The 20,533-nt window shown below is 46.1% G+C and overlaps 2 protein-coding genes across 13 annotated transcripts in view; both read left to right on the top strand.

Annotated features, from left to right (window-relative positions):
• ANK1 (ankyrin 1) overlaps positions 1–10,230 on the top strand; it is a 349,200-nt gene extending 338,970 nt beyond the window's left edge. For all 12 annotated transcript variants that reach the window (XM_056813585.1, XM_056813579.1, XM_056813576.1 and 9 more), the window contains one exon: positions 6,793–10,230. Coding sequence is in view for 3 of the 12 variants with exons in the window: in XM_056813579.1 (XP_056669557.1) it covers positions 6,793–6,819 (27 nt within the window). In the remaining 9 variants the exon portion in view is untranslated. The remainder of the gene's footprint in view (positions 1–6,792) is intronic.
• A 2,721-nt stretch (positions 10,231–12,951) lies between these two features.
• Positions 12,952–20,287, top strand: NKX6-3 (NK6 homeobox 3). The gene is made up of 3 exons (XM_001381879.5): positions 12,952–13,752; positions 15,632–15,801; positions 18,457–20,287. The coding sequence occupies exons 1-3, from the start codon at positions 13,374–13,376 to the stop codon at positions 18,694–18,696; spliced, it is 789 nt and encodes a 262-aa protein (XP_001381916.2). The 5' UTR covers positions 12,952–13,373; the 3' UTR covers positions 18,697–20,287.
• The last annotated feature ends 246 nt before the right edge of the window (positions 20,288–20,533 follow it).

The following is a 20,533-nucleotide window of genomic DNA, read 5'->3' as shown; positions in this document are numbered from 1 at the left end:
ATGGGTATGGAAAAGTTACAAGTTTGAGGGCAGCTGGGTAGCTCAGTGGACTGAGAGCCAAGTCTAGAGATAGGAGGTCCTAGGTTCAAGTCTGGCCTCAGACACTTCCCAGCTGTGTGACCCTGGGCAAGTCACTTAACCCCCATTGCCTAGCTCTTATTTTTCCTTTGTTCTGTTGTTCTTCTGTTATTGATTCTAAGATGAACGGCAAAGGTTTAAAAAAAAAGTTATGAGATTGTGCAGCTGGAGGCTGGCAGACTCCTGTTTCCACACCCCCCCTCCCCATCTCCACCCCCATGGGATAAAGCATTGTAGACACTGAAAGTTGCCAAAATGCTGACTGGGCTCTTCTTGTCAAGTCCAAACACTTAAGGAGAAAAATGACTGGTGGATCCAGTTTATAGGATAAATTTAGAGCCCTGGCAAGTCAGCAGCTTAAGCAGGTCACAGTGTTAACCCCAGCCTTGCCACAGGAGCTTGCAGCAGGGAGCTGGGTTAGCATATGGTCCCTTCTTGATTAACTGAGCTCCCAGGCTGGACCAGCAGATGCCTCTGAGCCTGGCAAGCATCACTGGAATCAATCTCACTTTCTTTGCAATCTGAGTACATTTCCATTGCTGTTGGGCTTCATGCTCCACCGACATCCAGCTTAATTCCCCAGGCACCCCTGTGGCAGCTGGCAAGCAGAGGGAGAAGCAGCCTAGCTCCATATGTTGGGTGTTGGGGAAAATCTGCAGAGTGGATAAGCCACATGCAGCTCATCGAGAACCAGAGTGGTGTTTAAGGGAAGAGGCTGGGGGATTTATTCTACTAAGGAGGGAGAAGACCAGGGCTCAGATTCCACGTCTGGCACTTAATTACCTGTGTGGAAGCATGAGGACCAAATAATTTACTTTGGAGTCGAATTTTCCTCATTTAGAAATAATCCTTTGTCCCACATCCCTTGTGGCAAATGTTTTGTCAACCATAAAGCATTTTATCAGTCAGTGTGTTTTTCTTCAGTCAGGGTAGCAGATAGATTTCTGGACCTAGAATCAAGAAAAGCTGGATTCAAATCCAAACCCTTAACCTGGCCTCAGATACTTCCTAGCTATGTGACCATGAACAAGACACTTAACCTGAGTTGTCCAGCCTTTACCACTCTTCTGCCTTGGAACTTAGAATCAAGTCTAAGACAGGAGGCAAAAGTTTAAAAAAAATCTATTCCCTGATACTTATTAGCTGTATAAGTATGGGCAAAACACTAACATCTCTGATTCCAAGTTGATTTGCTGAATTTCTGATTCTGTAAAATGGGGATCATAGTACTCTTAGTACCTACCTACTTTTCCCAGGTCATGTAAGCCTTGAATAAGATAATGTATGTGAAGCCCTCTGCAATTTGAAAGTGCTGTTTACTTTTAAGTATCCTCATTACTATTATTACCCAGATCAGTGATGATGAACCTTTTAGAAGGGCTGGTGAAATGAGAAATGTCCCTCTGACTTTCTGGTGAACTCTGTGCTGGGGCAATGGTGGGCATGCCCAAAGAAAAGGCGCTGAGTACCCCTCTGGCACATGTGCCATAGGTTCACCACTGCAGGTCTAGACCTCAGGGTAACTGAGTTTGTGGTCCTAAATAGGAAAGATAGAGCAGACATGTTGATACTTTGTAAGTAGAATTGCCCATCCCCAAAAAGGCATATCCTAGCCTACTCCATCAGTTGCCTCATCCCTAACATTGCATTTTTTCAGGACTATCTTCAAAGGAGAACTTGTGTGTTTACCCACAAGCAACTTATGTCTGAACTTTACTATAACCTCAACCACAAAGGCTATTTCAATACAGAGCCCCCAGCCACCTTTACTTTGGTTGTGTCTGACTCTTTGTGACCTCATTTGGGGATTGCTATTTTCTTTTCCTTCTCACTTTACAGATGAGGGAACTGAGGCAAATCAGAGCTAAGTGACTTCCCCAACTAACTAGTAAGTGTCTAAGGCCAGATTTGAACTCGGGAAGATGTGTCTTCCTGCTTCTAAGCCCAGTGCTCTATCCACTGCACCACCTAGCTGTTTTAGCTGACAAAAGCAAAAGATAAGCTTATAAGTGTCAAGGACTGAGAACAAGGATTCCTACATTTTTCTATCCATCCACTCAACATACATTAAAGACCTAAAGTATACTAGATACTCTGCTAAATTCTACTAACAGAGACCCAACAACAAAAACAAACATTTAGATAGCATTTACCATGGACCAGGCACTGTAGTAAGCATTTACAATGATTATCCCATTTGATCCTCACAATAACCCTGGGAGATAGGTGCTATAATGATCCCCATTTTACAGATGAATGAACTGGGGCAAATAGAGTTTAAGTGACTTGATCAGGGTCACACATTTAATAAAGGGTTTGAGGTCAAATCTGAACTCAGGTCATCCTGATTCCAAGCCCTGCATGCTATCCACTGAACCCCCTCATTTCCCCCCAAAACAAAACAATATCTGCCCTTAAGAAGCTTCCATTCTTCTAGACTGTACAGTGTGTAACTAGAGAAATAAACACAAAGTAGTTTCTTTATTTTTTTAACCTGTTGTTTTAGGGAAAGCCCAGTGAGGAAATTCTCCCATCTGGAACTGTTTTGCAATTTATGGTCTCAGAAAGTAGCTGGCAGCACTTAACCCTTGTATCCGTCAGAGGCAGGATTTGAAGTCAGGTTTTCCTGACTCCAGGGTCAGCTCTGTCCTCTACACTGCCTATCAAATTTAGAATACACACAAAATAAATTCAAATCGCCTTCTTGTTTGCTGTTTTCTCCTTTGAGTCCCTCATCCCTACCTCTCTCCCAGGGCATGCATGTCAAAGGTATTGGGGAGGCCTCTAGGTGACTCAGTGGACAGAGAACCAGGCTTGGAGTCAGGAGGACCCGGGTTCATTCACTTCTGGTCCCAGGCACTTCCTAGCTCTGTGACCCTGGGCAAGTTACTTAACCCCAATTGCGTAGCCCTCGCCACTCTTCTGCCTTGGAATTGATACCAAGACAGAAGATAAAGGTTTTAAACAAAAATAAAAAGTCTTGTAGCATAGGGAAAAGATCATTAAAAGTCAGCCTGGAAAGGCCTAGCCTTATCCCACTCTCTACTAGGCAGATGCTACTGGTTGGTAAGTCACTTAAATTCTACGGGCCCATTTCTTCATCTGTCAGAGAAGAGGATAATTCTACCTATTGACTCTTCCTCATAAGGCTGGCATGACAAAGTGCTTTGCAAACTGTAAGGTGGTAGAGGATAAACTATTCACATTATTTGAAGTAAAAAAGAGAATTTGATTTTTTTTTTCTCAATGTTTCTTAAACTATGTAACTTAAAGAAGGCAGAAACACTATAGTATACCACTGTGCAGCTTTAGTGGTGCAGCAGATGGAACCCCCAGCCTGGTGTCAGAAAGACTCAAGTTCAAATCCTGCCTCAGATTCTTACCAAGCTGTGTGACCCTGGGCAAATCATTTAACTTCTGTCTGCCTCAATTTTCCCAACTGTAAAACAGGGATAATAATAGAACCTACCTCTCAGGATTATTGTGAAGATCAAATGAGATATTTATAAAGTTCTTAGCACAGTACCTAGTATATAATAGGTGCTTAGTAAATGTTTCCTCTCTTCCTTCTGGTGATAAAAGAGATTCCCCCAGCCTAGGGGTTCCTAGGCTTGAACCTCGTTACCTTAAGCACTCACCAGAGCTCCCATCTCAATGGAAAAGGTCCAAGTTGTCCATTCTGAGCAAAGCACTAGGGGTTGCTCTTAGGAGTGTCACCCTGGGCAGCAGCTAGAACGGTAAAGGCCCATCATGACAGGTCATCATTTTGTTGCCTCTCCCCATGGCAGACTTTGCACACCAGCTGCTGGTGTGACAGCTTGGCGTCTTCTGCCAGCCTCCATGAGAACTAAGACCCACCAGGGGTGATCTGACCTGCCTGAGAGTCCGCAGCCTCGAGGCATGGTGACAAATTGCCCCAAGCTCAGCCACCAGAGAATTCAGGGAGGGGAGCCTATCCTTGAGCACCTGTAAGGATCACAATAAAGATCCCTCTAGTAGCTCACCAGGATTTGGACGTGATCCTGGGGTCCTTGAAAATTGTGCCTCAGGAGCCTGCATTCCAGCAGGTGATGAGTTATTTTAGCCAGAGCCAATCGTGAAGACCCTCTACTGAGTGGGGAGGAGATTCCAATTCACAACATCAGAAGGCTGGCCCTCACCAAAGAAAGAATGGCTCCTCAGATTGCTGGAGGAATGAGGGTGAAGATGATGACCCTCAGCAGGGAGAGGTGGAGGAGAAGGAGATTGGATAGTCATAATAAGAGGGCAGCTAGGTGGCACAGTGGAGTTAGGAAGACTCATCTTCCTGAGTTCATATCCAGCCCCAGACACTTACTGGCTTTGTGACTGTGGGCAAGTCAGTGAACCTGTTTGCCTCAATTTCCTTATGTGTCAAATAAGCTGCAAAAGGAAATGGCAAATTACTTTTGTATCTTTGTCAAGGAAAACCCCAAATGGGGCCATGAAGAATCAAACAGGACTGAAATGACTGAACAACAACAAAATCCTAGTAATAGCTTACATTTATATAGTGCTTTAATATTTGCAAAGTGCTTTCCATATATTATTCCATTTAATCCTCCCAACAACCCTGAGAATAGATGCTATTATTATTAGCTATTGTGCTATTATTAACATCATATTGTATATATTATTATTATTACAGATAAGAAAATTATATCTTTGAGAGGTGAAATGATTTGCTCAGGGCCACACAGCTAGAAAGTGACAAAGGGAGGATTCCTGTTTCCCAAGTTCTATGTGCTCTGTTCACTCTAATACCTTAGGGCAGTGATGGTGAACCTTTTAGAGACTGAGTGCCTAAATTGCACCTTTATGCTGTATGTGTACCACCCCTTTGCCCCAGACAGGGGAGGGAAGAAGGACTGCTGAATGGAGGGGAAGATGTGAAAAATATCCTCAGGTGCATGTGGAGAAGGGGAGGGGAGCAGCCCCTTCTGCACACATGCCATAGGTTTACCAACACAGGGCTAGATGATTCTGATAATTTCCCTTCAGTTTTCAATTCAATGATTCCAAGATGTTGGTGGTGATAATTCATGCTTTCACCTAAGATGCTGAAACCACCTTCTTTGTCCCTTTTCTCATGATTCTTTCCACTGACAAAGGATTCATTATTATTATCAGTCATGTCTGACTCTTCATGAGTCTTTTGGGGAGGTTTCTTGGCAAAGACACTGAAGTGGTTTGCCATTTCCTTCTCCAGCTCATTTTACTGATGAGGAAATTGAAGCAAACCTGACTTGCCCAGGGTCACACAGTTAGGAAGTGTCTGAGGCCTGATTTGAATTCAGGAAGATGAGTCTGCCTCACTCCAGACCCAACACTATCCATTGTAACACCTAGCTGCCATTAGTTAAGAACATATAGTTTTGTAGCTGTAAGGGTCTGCCAAGATCATCTAGTCACAGGATGATAATTAGCAGTCATCTAGATCACCTAAAAATCCCTCATTTGTATATGAAGTAAATGAAGCCAAGAAAGGAGGTTTTCTTCTCTCCTTCAGCTCCTGGAGCAAGAGGATATTTGCTCAAGGTCATACCAAAAGTAAATATTGGAATCAGGCTATACACTCAGCAATTTGACTCCAAATTCAGTGGGTTGTTTTTTTTTTCTCCATCATATTCTAGTTTTACTAGACAACCTTCATAATATGAATTGGTCCAGCCCCATGGATGTATGGGAAAAGGAACCCTTTATTAAGTACAAATATATGCCAGGCACTCTGCTAAGTTCTAAGGATACAAAAAGAGGCAAAAACTAGTCCCTGTCTTCAAGAAGCTTCCAGTCTAATGGGGGAGACAACATTTACAACTATGAGAAAACAAACTATATACATGCTAAACAGGAAATAGGCAGAGGGAAGGGATTAAAATTTAAGAGGAGTTGGGAAAGGTTTCTTTACTTTTCTTTTTCTTAAACCCTTCCCTTCTGTCTTAGAATTAATACTTTGTATTGGTTTCAAGGCAGAAAAGCAATAAGGGCTGGGCAATGTGGTTGAAATGACTTGCCCAGGATCACACAGCTAGGAAGTATCTAAAACCAGATTTCAACTCAGGACCTTTGGTCTCTAGGGCTGGCTCTCTATCCACTGAGCTACCTAGCTGCCTCTGGGAAAATGGGATTTTAATTGGGACTTACAGGAAGCCAGGGGATAGAGAAGATATGGTGCCTTAAGAACTGGCTGAGGCAGGATTTGAAACACTTTAAATTGGTTTTCTGAGTCTAAGAGGGGGAGCTTATCAGAGAAATCGTTGTTCAGTTCACTCTTTGTGACCCCATTTGGGTCTTTCATTTCTTTGCAAGGATCCAGTATCTGTGTATGTGGTGATGATCTTCCATTGTCACATTTAAGACCTTGAGCTCTTGCTGCTCTCTTGCCCTTTCTGCTCATAGAGCCACTCTCCTCCTTCCCTGTGCAAAGGAATAAAAGTGTTAGGAAGACCTTAAACACCACACTGCTGTATTACCTCCCTTTCTACACTGGGTGACTTTTCTCTACACAATGTGACCTACTTCCTTCCCTTTTGTCTTTCCCTAGTAGAGAGATTCCAACATCCACAGAGGGTTGGGGTTGGGGGAGACGGAGATGGAATTGGTTTCCCAAACTTAGCACAAAAACCGAGAACTTGGCCCAATCATTCAAGGGCTGGCTTTGCCCCTGAAGACACCTTTCCTCTCTCTTTCCTTCAGGATCACACCTCAACACCCAACCACTGAACTCCACACAATTTGCCCTGCACACTGGAGGAGAGCCCCGCTCGTGGAGGGCAGCACAGCCGGCTGTACATGTTTCTATAGGCTAACGGCATGATTTCTGTAAGAGATTTCCTTTAACTGTCCTATTCGCATGAACGACTGGCTGTAGACGCATGACCTACAGTCCTCAATCCTGTCTCTGGCAATGGACCTCTGATGGAAACCAGGATGCAAGAGCGCTGAGAGAGAGAAAGAGAGAGGGAGAGAGGGAGAGAGTGGACAAGGGCTCGGTGTGGCCAGGGGTGGTGTTTTTAAAAATCATTTTGATTTTGCCCATTTGTGGGGCAGGGTTTGTTTTTCCCCCTCCAGCCTCATCAATACGAAATCCACACGGACTTCCTGTAAAAAATTAAAATCAACCAGAAAAAACAAAACAGCATCCATGAAATCAGCATGAGCCCTCGTCCCTTCGATCTCGATTTTACCTGTTCCCCCTCCGTCTTCCATTGATAAGCATCTCCCTGCGTGATCACTTCCCACTCTTGGCATCTCTCTCCTTCCCCTCCAGGATAGCCATCAACACATGGTCACCTCTTCCATGCTACATATACATGCATACATGCATACATGCATACATACATACATACATACAGATTTTTACTGTGAAGTCTGAGATTGTAGAGTAATCTCCTGTGGATAAACTGTATCATTTTTTCATGTTGTCTCTCTCTGCCAGTTTCCGTTTTTATCATCTCTCAATGGAAAACAATGATGATTAGTGAGTTTGGGGTTAAGTGTCGGGGGCTCTAGAGGAGGGAACCCCGGGTTTGGCCGCAGGGTTCAAAGGGAGGCAGCTCCCCACCTGATAGGGCTTTCTTTCTCAGTAGGTGACCCAGACAGGTGGCTGCCCCAGGACTGCACCAGCATGTTCTATAGAGAAGAGGTTTTCTATTTCTTCAAGCACTTATCTCATAGTTTGTGTTCAAAGTGTAAACTGTACAGTAATCAGCCTTGTGTATATGAAAAATAATAATAATAATAATAATAAATACTATGCAAACCAATAGAAACACTTTAGGGGTATGTACAAAGCACTAAGAGCCCAGCTCCTGAGGGCTTCTTCAGGCTGCAGGCCGCCAGGGAGCCACAGCCTGTCCTCTCTGTGGAAGAGTAGTAGGTCTAGTGAATGTATCCGCAAGTTCTTAGAAGTCAGCAAAACACCAAAAGTCTCCCAGAGTAGTACTTGGTGCTCTTACTTCCGCATGCCTTGCAGGGTTAAGTAGGGAGGCGTGGAAGCAGGTACTGGGCTCTGGGCTCCAGGTAGAGGGTGCGGGTCCCAAATGGGGCGGGCTGGCCTCCGACCCGGGGCCAGGGCCCTTGCCGGTCACGTGAGTGCGCGGGGAGGCCCCCCCCGGCTGAGGTGGAGCAGCAGAAGAGGCAGCGTAGAGTAGGAAACCGGGGCGGCAGCCCAGAGCAGCGGCGGTGGAAGACCTTGGCCAGCCCCTTGGCAGCATCCGGCTGAGCTTTGGCCTCGGACAGCCAGGAAATAGACGGGTTCCGTGCCTGGGTCCCATCAGTGAAGAGCCTAAAGGGAATAACAGCCGAGCCTCCTCCAGAGGGTGAAATCAGCACAATCCCCACGCCCTCCCCGTCGCCGTTGTCGTCGTCTCCCTCCCAGTAGGGCAGTGCAGGCAGCATCCAGGGCCAGGGAGGGTTTCTTTGACCTGCTCTTCTAGACGCCGAGAGCATTTTTATGTGGATGTCAAAGCATCTTCTTGCCCCTGTAGCCCTTCTGAGATTTCTATGAGATGCATCAAAACCTTCCGAGTAGCACAGCGCCCCTTCTCTCTTCATAGCAGAGACCCCGGGGGTCCAAGACCAGCCCCAATGACCAATTATAAACATTCACTGACCTGAGAAAAGAAGGTGCTGCTGCCAGTAAGATTGATGATTCCAGGCAGCCAACATGTCTCCTTCCCCTCCTTCCCAGGCCCCCAAACTCCACCGGCACTGGGCTCTGGCTGCCACAGCCGGCATCCCAGCACCAATGGGACTGGAACCTCCCAAGCCAGGCCGGCCTTCCCCTTGCTCAGCTTCTGACCTGACCTTGAGCCCTACAGGCTAGACAACAATAATCACAGCAGCTCAAATTTCTATAGTGTTTTGAGGTTTAGAAAGCGCTTTCCAATAGTCAAATGACCCCAGAGTTGCTGCTTTCTGAGCTCCTTAAAGGATTCAGTGGCCAGTGTTTGTTTGGGGATTTTTTTTTAATTCTATTTTTGTTTTTGAGGAGTAAGAATGAAACCTGTTATTTTCAGACCTTTCCAGGGTGGTCCAAGGAAAGTCCAATTCCTCTGCCTCTTTGGCCTCTTGCAGTGTGGACTCCCTGCCCCTCGTGCCCAGCCAGCATATTTTAGAGGACCTGGGTACATTTTATGGGGCAGTTTGGCCCCTCTAGTCCCTTCGTGGGGTCTCCCCAGGGCAGTCTCAGCCAGGACTATTATAGAGTGGGAAAAAGGAAGGGGTACAGGAAAGATACCCTGCCTTTTTCTTGATGCAATTTTCCATTCTCCCATGTCTAATTCTTTGGTACTTTTCTTAGTAAACACTGCCTAGCATCAAAGCAGATAGACCCAGAAGCTAACTGCCCCTTCCCCATCCCTGTGGAGTGGGACTGACCTTGGCCCAAGCAGGGACTCCGAGCCACCAGCAGGTGGTACAGGGGATGGGATGCACCCACCCACGGGCCTGGGCTGTGTCTGGCTCCTTCGCCTGGCCTACCCTTTCTGCTGTGAGGGACAGAGGAAAGAAAGAGAAGGGCGTTAGTCTCTAGTGATTAATTCAGAGAGGACACAAGGGGAAACAGGCTCCAGGGTTAATTGTCCCAGAGACAAATGGCACTAGCTAGCAGAGAATGTGCAGCTGTACGGCACCCAGGAACACCTATAGTATCTCTTTTTCTGTACCATAATCTTCCTAGAATTGCTGATGCAGCTGAAACCAATAGCATCTTCATAGAATCTTGTGTGGGTTTAAAAGCACTGGTCCATGCTTTGGCATCTTATACCCCGTCTGGCATGGCTGCTTTAGCCTGTACTGGCTCCAGGCCCCCTCGGGTGACATTGCTTTGTGCTCCAATTGCTAGTAGGAGCCATAGAGGAAGAGTTTGGGGTCTCAATGTGATACCTAGAGAATGCTGCAGTCTGCGCACTAGACGCTTTTTAGAAGTTTTGAAATTAACCTTTATCTCCTCTTTCTTTTTTAAATTGTTATGAAAACAAACCTTTTTTTCTGGACTCTCTCTTCCCACATGCTCTGTTACCTGGAGAGAGTTCTTTATCCAAGTTCCTCCCCACCCTTTCCAAATGTATAAATCATTCTCCCCTACACCAGCTGAACAGATGTCAAAATTAATAAAGAAATGAACACATAGAGCATGGCTCAGTCTCTCTTTCGGGGGAGTGGGGGTTAGGGGTGGAAGAAGGTGGGGGGACAAAAACTGGTTTGAAAAAGGCCTAAGAGGAAAAAGCTGAGCTCACAGAGATAGAAAAAACTTAAAGGGATTTCACATTTCTGAAAATAGGCTATGTAGTCCTCCCCAAGAAAAGTGTGAAAGAGTTCTCTGGGCAGAAACTGAGGGAAGAGGCTGTGAAAGAGACAGGCCAATGACTATGGAGCTAAGAACAGGATACCATCTCAATAAGAGTGGCATATATATATATACACCATGACCTGGGAGAAGGAGAAAGGAGGAAGGAGGTAGCACTGACCAGAAACAACCCAATGATAAAGGGAGCCACGGGGCTGGTAGGATGACAGCATATAGAAGGAGTTCTTCATCTGGGCTCCATGAACTTTAGAAAAACATTGTTGATAGCAATTTTAATATTAATTTCCTTTGTAATTCTAAGTATTTTATTTTATTAATTTAAACATGATTATGAAAAGGCTTCACTCTGACTGCCAGAGGGATTCATGACACAAAACAAATTAAGAACCCTGTGCTTAGATAACTTGACTAGACATCCTGTCATTCTCCAATATGGTTCTCTTGATCTCTGTATTCATTTCCACACACAAAGAGACAATTCCTCATCCCCCCAAACCATTAAATTAATTGTAGCTGGTCTTTTATATAAGCTACAACCATTAGAGGGCAACCTACTCACATTTTCTATTCCCCTGCATAGGCCAAACTACCGATAGAGTCCATAAGAGGTCATCTAGCCCATCCCCCTGCCTCTAGGCAACACTTCAACCATGGGAGGAAAGGAAGGAAGGAGAGAGAGAGAAAGAGAGAGAGAGAGAGAGAGAGAGAGAGAGAGAGAGAGAGAGAGAGAGAGAGAGAGAGAGAGAGAGAGAGAGAGAGAGAGAGAGAGAGAGAGAGAGAGAGAGAGAGAGAGAGAAAGAAAGAAAGAAAGAAAGAGGAAGGAAGGAAGGAAGGAAGGAAGGAAGGAAGGAAGGAAGGAAGGAAGGAAGGAAGGAAGGAAGGAAGGAAGGAAGGAAGGAAATCAGAAAGGCAGGATGGACAAAATTATTATGTTGAAAAGCACACTTGCAAATATTGGGATAGTCTACCTTCAGACATTCACAGTAATAATACCTTACATTGATACTATTTACAAAGACCTTTTACATCTATTATATCTCATTTGTTCCTCACAACAGCCATGTAAAGTGAGTGGGGCAGGAAATAATAGCCTCATTTTTTTGGTAAGGAGTCTTCATTTGGCTCAGACATGATCAATTGCCTAAAGGTCACCCAGCTGAACTAGAATTTTGATTCTAAGACCAGTGCAGGTTGTATTCCAGGGTTGGTGCCTGTCTATCAATTGGGTGCTAACTTCTACTTTTCAGAAAATGTATCTGGGAAGCAGAACTACCTGTATGTAATTGTACAGCAGAGTGCCTAAGAGTTAGGAAATGAATCTTATTTTTCTGGGGACTACATTTACTCTCCTTGACCCCCAAGAGAAGAACTAAGCAACAGACATAAAGAGGCAGATCTCAGTTTAGGAGATGGGAAATTCCTTCTCCTAACAGTTACAAATGTCTGAAAGTGGGTTGAGCAGCCTCAGGAGACAGCGGCTTCTCTATCGCTGGAGGTTTTCAGCTCTCCAGATCTATGCACGTCCAGAAATATGTAAAAGAGATTCTTAGTATACGTTTGATCAGATAGCCCTGGACGTCCCTTCCTACTTGGAGATCCTACATGCCAGCTCTGTGGGTAATATTGTTATGATCTTGAGCAAGTTACCAAACCCTCTGGGCTTCTATTGCCCAATTAGCTAATTAGGAATTGTTTCAAAAAATAAATTCTACGCCAGAATGAAGAGTTTCTTGGTACACACCTGGACTTGCCTGTCACCCTTAGACCAAAGAGAAACCAGATGGATCCAAATCACTTTCTGACCTGTGTCCGGAGCACCCAGATTTCAATTGCCTATAAATTCCCTCTGGTCCCTGCAGTCATCTGCCTCCCACACCCAGGCATTGGGGCTCCTGGGGTCCATTGCCTCTTCCTCTTGTATTCATGTTAGGGAGGTTATAAAGTACATAGACATCCCAAATTACATTTCCGTGTTCAGGGTCAACTTGATAGAATAAGAGAATTCAGAGCTGCCCAGCAGCCGGAGAAGCTGGGAAAACTTGGGGCGCCACCGTAACTGGAAAAGCGCCCGCGTGCCTCAGAAGAGGGTCTGCCGCTGCCACGGGTGGCCTCCCATTCAGGCAGAAAGCTCGGGCCGGGATGGAGATCTGGGTCTCGGGCAGCAGGTGGAGGAAGGGTTTTTGCCCTGGTGACCTCCTCCAGCTTCCTGTGCCCGTCTTGCCCCAGAAGCCCAGGAAGAGGCCCTCGGGGTCCCCTTCTCAAAGCCACTGGGAATATGGCAGGGGGGAGGGGCCGCCTCTGAAGATGAACTGTGAGCTTCAAGACCTGCCGAGCTAATGAACTCTCACACACACACATACACACATGCGCTCCCTTGCACGCGCTGATTTTACAGTCAATCTTTCAAAGTGCAATTTGTCCAGGAGAAGCCAATATGAGGCCCGTCTGGGGCTCTAGCCAATGGCAACACGGTTCCTCCGGCTCAGCCAGTCTTGGCCCTGTATTCTAATAGGCCGTATCTTTATCAGGGAAATGTGGATTCTCCTGAAGTTAAAACTTCTCATGGAGGGACCCCCTGGCTCCAAGGCAGAGCCGGGAAGAGCTACCTGCCAGAAGCGGGACTCCTGTCTGGCTCCGGCCGGGAGATAGAGAACTGAGCAAGAACCATATTGGCCAGACCTTTCACCCACTCCGGGTACAAACTCGGTTCCAAGCAGCTGACGTGGGTGCCCAGCGCCCTCTACGAGCCGCAGTGGCTGAGGGCTGAGGGTGGGGGCCGGATGCTCAGTTTGGCTTGGGTGGGGGCGGATTGACGGCCAGTGTGGGCTCCGCCGTCGGCGCACACTTTGCAGATGGGATCTCGGCCAGAAGCCCAGGAGCTGGGACTGTAGGGCCGGGCCTTCGGACTCCAAGGGAACCCCCACCCTCTCCTCTCCCCGGCTCTGGGGAGAGGGGGCAGCACATCATGGAATCTAACCTGCAGGGGACCTTCTTGCTGAACAACACGCCGCTCGCCCAGTTCTCGGAGATGAAGGCGCCTATGTGCCAGTACTCGGTGCAGAATTCCTTCTACAAGCTCAGCCCCCCAGGGCTGGGCACCCAGCTGGCTGCCGGGACCCCCCACGGGATTACAGATATACTCAGCAGGCCAGTGGCAACTCCAAACAGCAGCCTCCTCTCAGGCTATCCCCATGTGGCTGGTTTTGGTGGACTCGGCTCCCAGGGGGTCTACTACGGTCCCCAAGTGGGGAATTTTTCCAAGGCTGGGAATGAGTATCCATCCAGGAGCAGGAACTGCTGGGGGGACCCTGGGCAGGAATGGAGAGGACGACAGTGCAGTAACAGTGAGTACTTCGGTTTACCTTCCCCACCCGGCCTCTCCAAGGAATAGGACGGGACCCCTGGATGGGAGAGGGAGGAAGACCTAAAGGAAAGGGAAACTTGAGGAATACAGACACACTCAAGTGGGCTGCCATTTAGCCACTTTGTACCAGGAAAGCCTTGGTTCCTTAGCACGGCCCTTCCCCAGCCTTTTTCTCAGGTCTCCTCTGAACTCCTCTGTACCATGACTTCACTCAACTACCATTTTAAGTGCCTTGTCCCTGGGAGCCCCAGAGACTGGTGAATGCTCCCTTGGCAAGACTCTTTAAAGCTTCTACTCGAGGAACTCATCACTTCAGCTCTATTGCAGGCCAGCCTTTCTTCATCCTCCCCCATCCAGGTCTCTTGTATCCAGATGGCCATTTTTGGACCCAAGTAGGTAGCTAGTACTGATCCCTCTCAAAAGAGACTCCTACCAGCCCTCTCCCCTCCGGAAGTCTTTCTATTACTTAAGTTTCCATTATTTTTTGCCTCTACCTCCTGAGTACTATCCATCTCTTTGACTTCGGGAAATGGTTTCCTCCCTACCTGCTGACATATTGACACAAAGGGGGTATCCCCAGCCCCGAGTCTGCAGCTGAACCAGAGCCCAGTCATGGGCATGCCTTTGACCTGAGGGCAGCTTTTCCTTGGGCTCAGTTTCTTGTTGGATCACAGCAATGGGGCCCCAAGATCCCAGCCTGTGGCTAAGATATCTAGAAGGGTTTTGAGGAGAAGAGAGGAGAGAGCGTGTGTGAGTGTAAATCTGTTACCAGTGGCCCTATATCCGGATTACAGGGAGGAAGGAAAGGAAGGATGGAATGTCATCCAGTTATAATCTCTCAGCTCCTCCCATTTCCTGTCTGCCTTCCATCATCCACATAAATACTTTAGCTATTGTGGATCCAGAAATTCACTAAAACTCCCATGGAAAGAACTCTCTGTTCTTCCTTAGGTTCAGGTCAAGCCTAGGTCCCCAAATCGAAAGACAGCCCTGAGCTTTCTCTGCTCCTATTAGAGAGCAATCCTATGCCTGGTCCTAATCCTCACATCTGAACCATGGTAGGATCCTGCTGTATTTTATCAAATCTTTCTCCCTCCACTCACTTCTGGCCAGCTTTAATTGAAAATGTCCCACCATCCTGGAAGGAAGGTACAAAAGTGGTCTCAACTGTAGAATTAGGGCAAAGAAAGAAGGAATTGGACAGAAAATTGGATACCTGCTTATATCACCCCTGTGAGAACCATTCAGGGTTCAGGACCAGCCTGGTCAGGGAACCCCAGCAAGCTTCCTCCAAAAGAAATTCAAAAGAATCTCTCAAACTCTTCCTGATTTAGACTTCCCAGTTCAGGCCTGATCAACAAGTTGAGGATTTGAATCTTCAAGGGGTTTATGATTGGGCTATGAGTTCTTGTTGGTCATTTCTGATCTGGGCTCTATTTTTGGAGAACAGAGACATAAGAATCCACTGCTCTATCGCTCAGAGATGATGTTGACCTGAGGGTGTTTTGTTATTTCCCCATCCCCATGCCCAAGTCTTCCATGGTTTCATGAGGGGAGCCCAATCAGGAAGTTCTCAGTACTGGTCTGGTCCTCTGCATATGACAAGAAATGCTGCCCAAGGGAAGGGCCCCTCTGCCAAGTGCAGAGCTTTAGAAAAGGAGGGGACTGTGCTGCATGATCTCTTGGGAGGAGGGCATTATCCAAGGACTGTTGATGTCTTCCTTGGATGAAAGCCTTTGGGAGATGGAGCATCTCAAGGGTAATTTAGAGATGAGCTTGAGTTAGTAATTGATACCAAAAGAGGCATCTGAGGCTGCATTTCACATTCACTTATTTGCCTTCTTCCTCCCTCCTCTCAGCCCCAGACCCTTTGAGTGACAGCATCCACAAAAAAAAGCATACCAGGCCCACTTTCACTGGACATCAGATCTTTGCCCTGGAGAAAACCTTTGAGCAGACCAAGTACTTGGCAGGGCCTGAGAGAGCACGCTTGGCTTACTCCCTGGGGATGACAGAGTCCCAAGTGAAGGTGAGTCGTGACCCACCTGCTTGAGCATAGCACCCTAGGCCTTGGGATTTGACTTCAAAGAGTCTTGATGGAAATACAATGTACATAGAGAAGTCGGGTGCTAGACAGCCCTGTTGACTCCTAGCTTGGATTTTTAATTCTAAGAAGGTATTTTAGAGCTGGAAGGGACTGGAGAAATTATTTAGTCTCTCCTCCCTCCTTTTCTAGAGATGAGGAAAATAAGATCTGGGGAATGGAAGTGCTTACTTGGGGTCAAACAGGTTATCAATAGCAGATGTGACATTCAAATCTATACTTTAGGATACTAAATTCAGGTCTCTTTCCAACCCATCCCAGCCTCCTAAAGAAGGAAAAAAGTCTTGGCTGTAGAATTAAGGTAAAGAAAAGGGGGAGTAGACAGAAAACTGGTCACCACACTTACAAATCCAGCAAATACCACACTATTCTTTAACTTAAACTACCGCCCCAGCTCAAGCCCCAAACTAAGCCAGAAATATCAAGATGCCCTGCATAGTGTGGCAGAAGGCATCCTTCCTTAGGAGTCTGAAAACTGAAGGTCTAGCCCCACCTGTCACACTCCTATGGATGAATCCATAAAAGAAAGATAACAACAATAGCTAACATTTATTTAAAAGGCACTTAATATTTGAAAATCACTTGACACTCATTATCTCATTTGATCTTGACAATAATTCAGTGAGGTTGGTGCCATTGCTATCTTCATTTTATAGATGGGAATATACTGCTAGCACTTGGATTATACATGTCCATGGTTCTCCTATGGGAAACATTTTATAAACCACTAAACAGCATACAAAATATAAGCCATTAATACTTGTACTATTGACCTTAAAGAGTTGTGAGTCAAATGAGGAAGTGTCTGCAAAGGCACTCTGAAAAGTCCACAGGCAAACCAATGAAGTGAATTTTCATTTTTCATGGACATCATTTACCAATAATGTAGTCATGACTGACATTTCTAGGGCACCTTAGAGTTTACAAAGTGCTTTTATAGCCACCGTCTCATTTGATCCCTGTAACTACCCTGTGAAATAGGTAGGAGAGGTATTATTAGACCCATATTATAGATGAGGAAACCAAGTCTAAGAGCATTTCAGGGATTTATACAGGGTCTGACAGGTAATATAGAGACAGAGCCAGGATTCAAACCAAAGCCTTTTGAGTCGGATACATTTGCTTTTTCCACTATAACTGCCACTGTCTCATTATATATGCTTTACTGTTTCTGATTATGAGGTACTTACTGCTTTCAGTATAACAATGTTGGGAATATTCTTGGGCATATGAAACCAAAAAATGTTTTTACTTAGTTATGGTTAATCTATTATTTTTTACAAAACATTATACTTCAATTCATCCTCTTCTCCTTTTATCGAAGTGCCACATAGACATGAGTACTGGTTTGACATTTTGCCACCCACTCTGTATAATCTCTTCATCCCATATTATTCAATCAGCTAGAATTTATTAAACACCTACTAAGTGCCAGGCACCTGGGCTAAGCTACTCACAGTACTGGACCTGAACTGAGCCTGGAAAAGCTAGACTAGCAGTCCCTGTGCCTTCTGGCCCCCAGATCCTCATAATTTGCTAAACTAGGTGAGATACCTGCAAAGAAGCTTTGTTTTGTTATGATGACAGGAGAAAGCTTTGAATTCTGCCTGGCTGAAAGGCAGCCAGGAAATTGTGCTTCAAGTCTTTAAAAGTTGCTGGAAGAAAACAAACATTTTTTAATTGAAAAAAGATTTTTAAGTTGCTAGAAAAATAAGAGCCCTTTCTTGGTGAGCAGAGCACCTGATAGAACTGGACAGGAGGGTAAGGCAGGTGGCAGTCAGAAGACCTTGCTTTCCCACTAATCAATTAATCAGTCAGCAAGTTTTAGTAAGTTCCTACTATTAGCCAAGGACTGTGCCAGGTGCTGGAAATATAAATACAATGAATGAAGCACTCATTACTCCAAAGAACTTATTGCCTGACTGGTTATAAGTCTACATGTAAATATAGAGGCATAAATAGCAACTGACTAAATGCCAATACTGGGTGGGTGGCCTTGGAAGTTAGACTAGATAATCTTTCTGTCCATTTCCAGTGAATCTCAATTAAAGAAGAAAAATAGTTTTTTCTGACCAAAACTTGAGAAATGCCTGTGAAGAAAAAGGGAGCTAATATCCAACAAAAGCGTCTAAAGATGAGGAGAGATCGGGGTGTGTCGGGAAGAGGAAGGGATACGAGAGAAAGGTGTTGAAAGAGAATGGGATCTATGCCGCTTGGCCTCATGGCAGAGACTGTGGAATCTACAGAGAAGCCAGTTCAGTCTTTGGAGGCAAAACTTTGTAACATTTAGAGCTTTCCAAAAAAGAGAATAGACTGCTCAGTAGGTAGTGGGTTCCCCTTCACTGGAGGTCTGACCACTTAGGAGGTGTATTTCTGAGACGACTAAGTGGATGTGGGTGAACTAGATGACGACCTGTGATGGTCTGTCCAGGAAGTTATGGAACAGGAAGAGCTCCAACTCTCAGAAAATCCTCCCAGGAGAGTCAATGACCTCGGTTTAAGGCAGGCTGTCGCAGGGAGGTCTCCCTCAGTCCGTATCTCCCATCATCCCCCTCTCCATAATACAATTTCCAATCTTAGGTGTGGTTCCAGAACCGAAGGACCAAATGGCGGAAGAAGAGTGCCCTGGAGCCCTCATCTTCCACCACGAGATCTACCGGAGTAGGCAGCGGAGGTGGGGACCGAACAGCTTCGGAAAATGAGGATGATGAATACAACAAGCCCTTAGACCCAGACTCAGACGATGAGAAGATCCGACTGCTGCTGCGCAAGCACCGGGCTGCATTCTCAGTCCTCAGCCTGGGGGCTCACAACGTATGAGTCCACTTTGTAGCCACGCTCACAGTATCCCCTACCCAGTGCCCATCTTCCCCATGATTCTGTGTGATGAGGTCTCCCTTCCCCAACAACCCCCCCAAAAAACCCAAACCCAACAACCTACCCCTTACCCTTTCACACCCACGCCTATTCAGGCCCACACGTGCTTGCAAAGGACCTCCATGAACTGTCTTCCCAAAATACATTCATTTATAAATACATCGCTCTTGTTTCAGCTGGAGATGGACCTGAAAATTCAAGCTTGATATTCCATTAGGCCAGGCCAGAGAAATAGGCAGAGCTTGAATGCTGGTGAAAAGAGGGGGCTGGGGGAAACAGTCTGGTCCTTCTTGGCTTTAGACCAGTTGTGGTTCCATCATTTTCTCCTTCCTTTTTCCCCATCCCACCCCCAGCCTCCATTCTGTTGAAGGGAAAAGGTCAAGATTCATGGAAATGGGTGAGTGTGAATGAAGTTTGATCCCTGAGGGGAGAAGGGCAAGAAAGAAAGACAGGAGCTCCATCTAGCAAAGGGAGGAAGTATGAAAACAAACCAAATGAACCATTGAAACTTTCCACAACCCCTTGATTTGTTGGACAGGTCCCACAGGAGTGACGCCTTTTCCCTCTCTGTTTTATAAGCAAGGAAGGGTGGCTGCCTATTACAGTCAACAGAAACGGAATAGGCTATGATCATGGGGAAACAAACATCTATACTATGTTCACCTTTGCCCTCCATAGTCCCCCTTGAAGAGGAGACAAGCCTTTCTTCTAGTCTGTACCGCTGTTTTGCCCCAGTTTATTTTGTCTCCCCTGCCAGAGAGAATCTCCCAACCCAGGCAGTTGCTACTGGGATTAAAGGAGAAAAGAAGCCTCAAAAGTGCTGCAAAGGGATATGGTTGAACCCTATACTGCATCCCATGGAATCTTTCCTCTTTCCCTCTTCCCCAGAAGGCACATGTCTCCTGCCTGGGTCTGTCTAGCCATCAGACTTCCCATTTCTGCAGTGGGGGAGAATTTAGGGTGAGGGCCCTGGTGGGTGGAATGGGAGGGGTGCCTGGAAGAAACCTTGAGCATATGCCCAACTGGGACTTGTTCACCCCCCATGGATCTCTCTGACTTACAAAATACTCCAGGAAAGAAGGCTAGGAGAGACCAGAGCTCTCCTATGGTTGAGGCACCTCCTGCTGGGAAATCCAAGTCTATTCACAGAAAGAACAAGAATAGAGCAGGAAAGGGAGACCCAGCCCCACATTGGCACCTTCTGTCTTCCTTCAGGTTCTCCTAGGTGGGGAGAATGGGGAATATAGCTTCGAGTAGAGGGCTGGTGCCTATGGATTCAGGACACTTCCTTTACTCAGTATAGCCCCAAGATCTAGAACCCAGAGAGTGGGAGACCACTGAAAACAAGGTATCAATTTCATCTAATAATCTCATGCCACAGCAGAGCAAAGGAGCTAGGGAAGAGAGGCACCAGCCTCTGGTGCCTCATGGGGTGTGAGGGAGATTAGGGCTGGGGCAGAAGCTGCCCTAAAAAAGGAGACATTGCACTTACTGATTTCCCATGGCTCTGAAGAAAACTGAATAAAAATAAGTCCCAGCATCTTTGGCATGAGTCATGTGTTTCTGTGAAAGGCTTAATTCCTCTCCATGGTAGGAAATTAGCTCTGTTTATTTCACATCTCCCTCTCACTTGTCAAGGCTTCAAGAAAAACTTGCTGCAGTGAGCTAGCTATTGAGGCTCTTCTCCCTCAGGAAGAATGGTCAGTTAGAGCAAAGACAGATGGTGTAATGGAAAGAATCAAGGCTAGAAGGTAGGAGACCGAAACTCCAGTCCTAGACT

Source organism: Monodelphis domestica, chromosome 1, assembly GCF_027887165.1.
Source record: "Monodelphis domestica isolate mMonDom1 chromosome 1, mMonDom1.pri, whole genome shotgun sequence".
In the NCBI taxonomy this organism is placed as follows: Eukaryota; Metazoa; Chordata; class Mammalia; order Didelphimorphia; family Didelphidae; genus Monodelphis; species Monodelphis domestica.
This window is presented reverse-complemented; position numbering and strand designations above follow the sequence as displayed.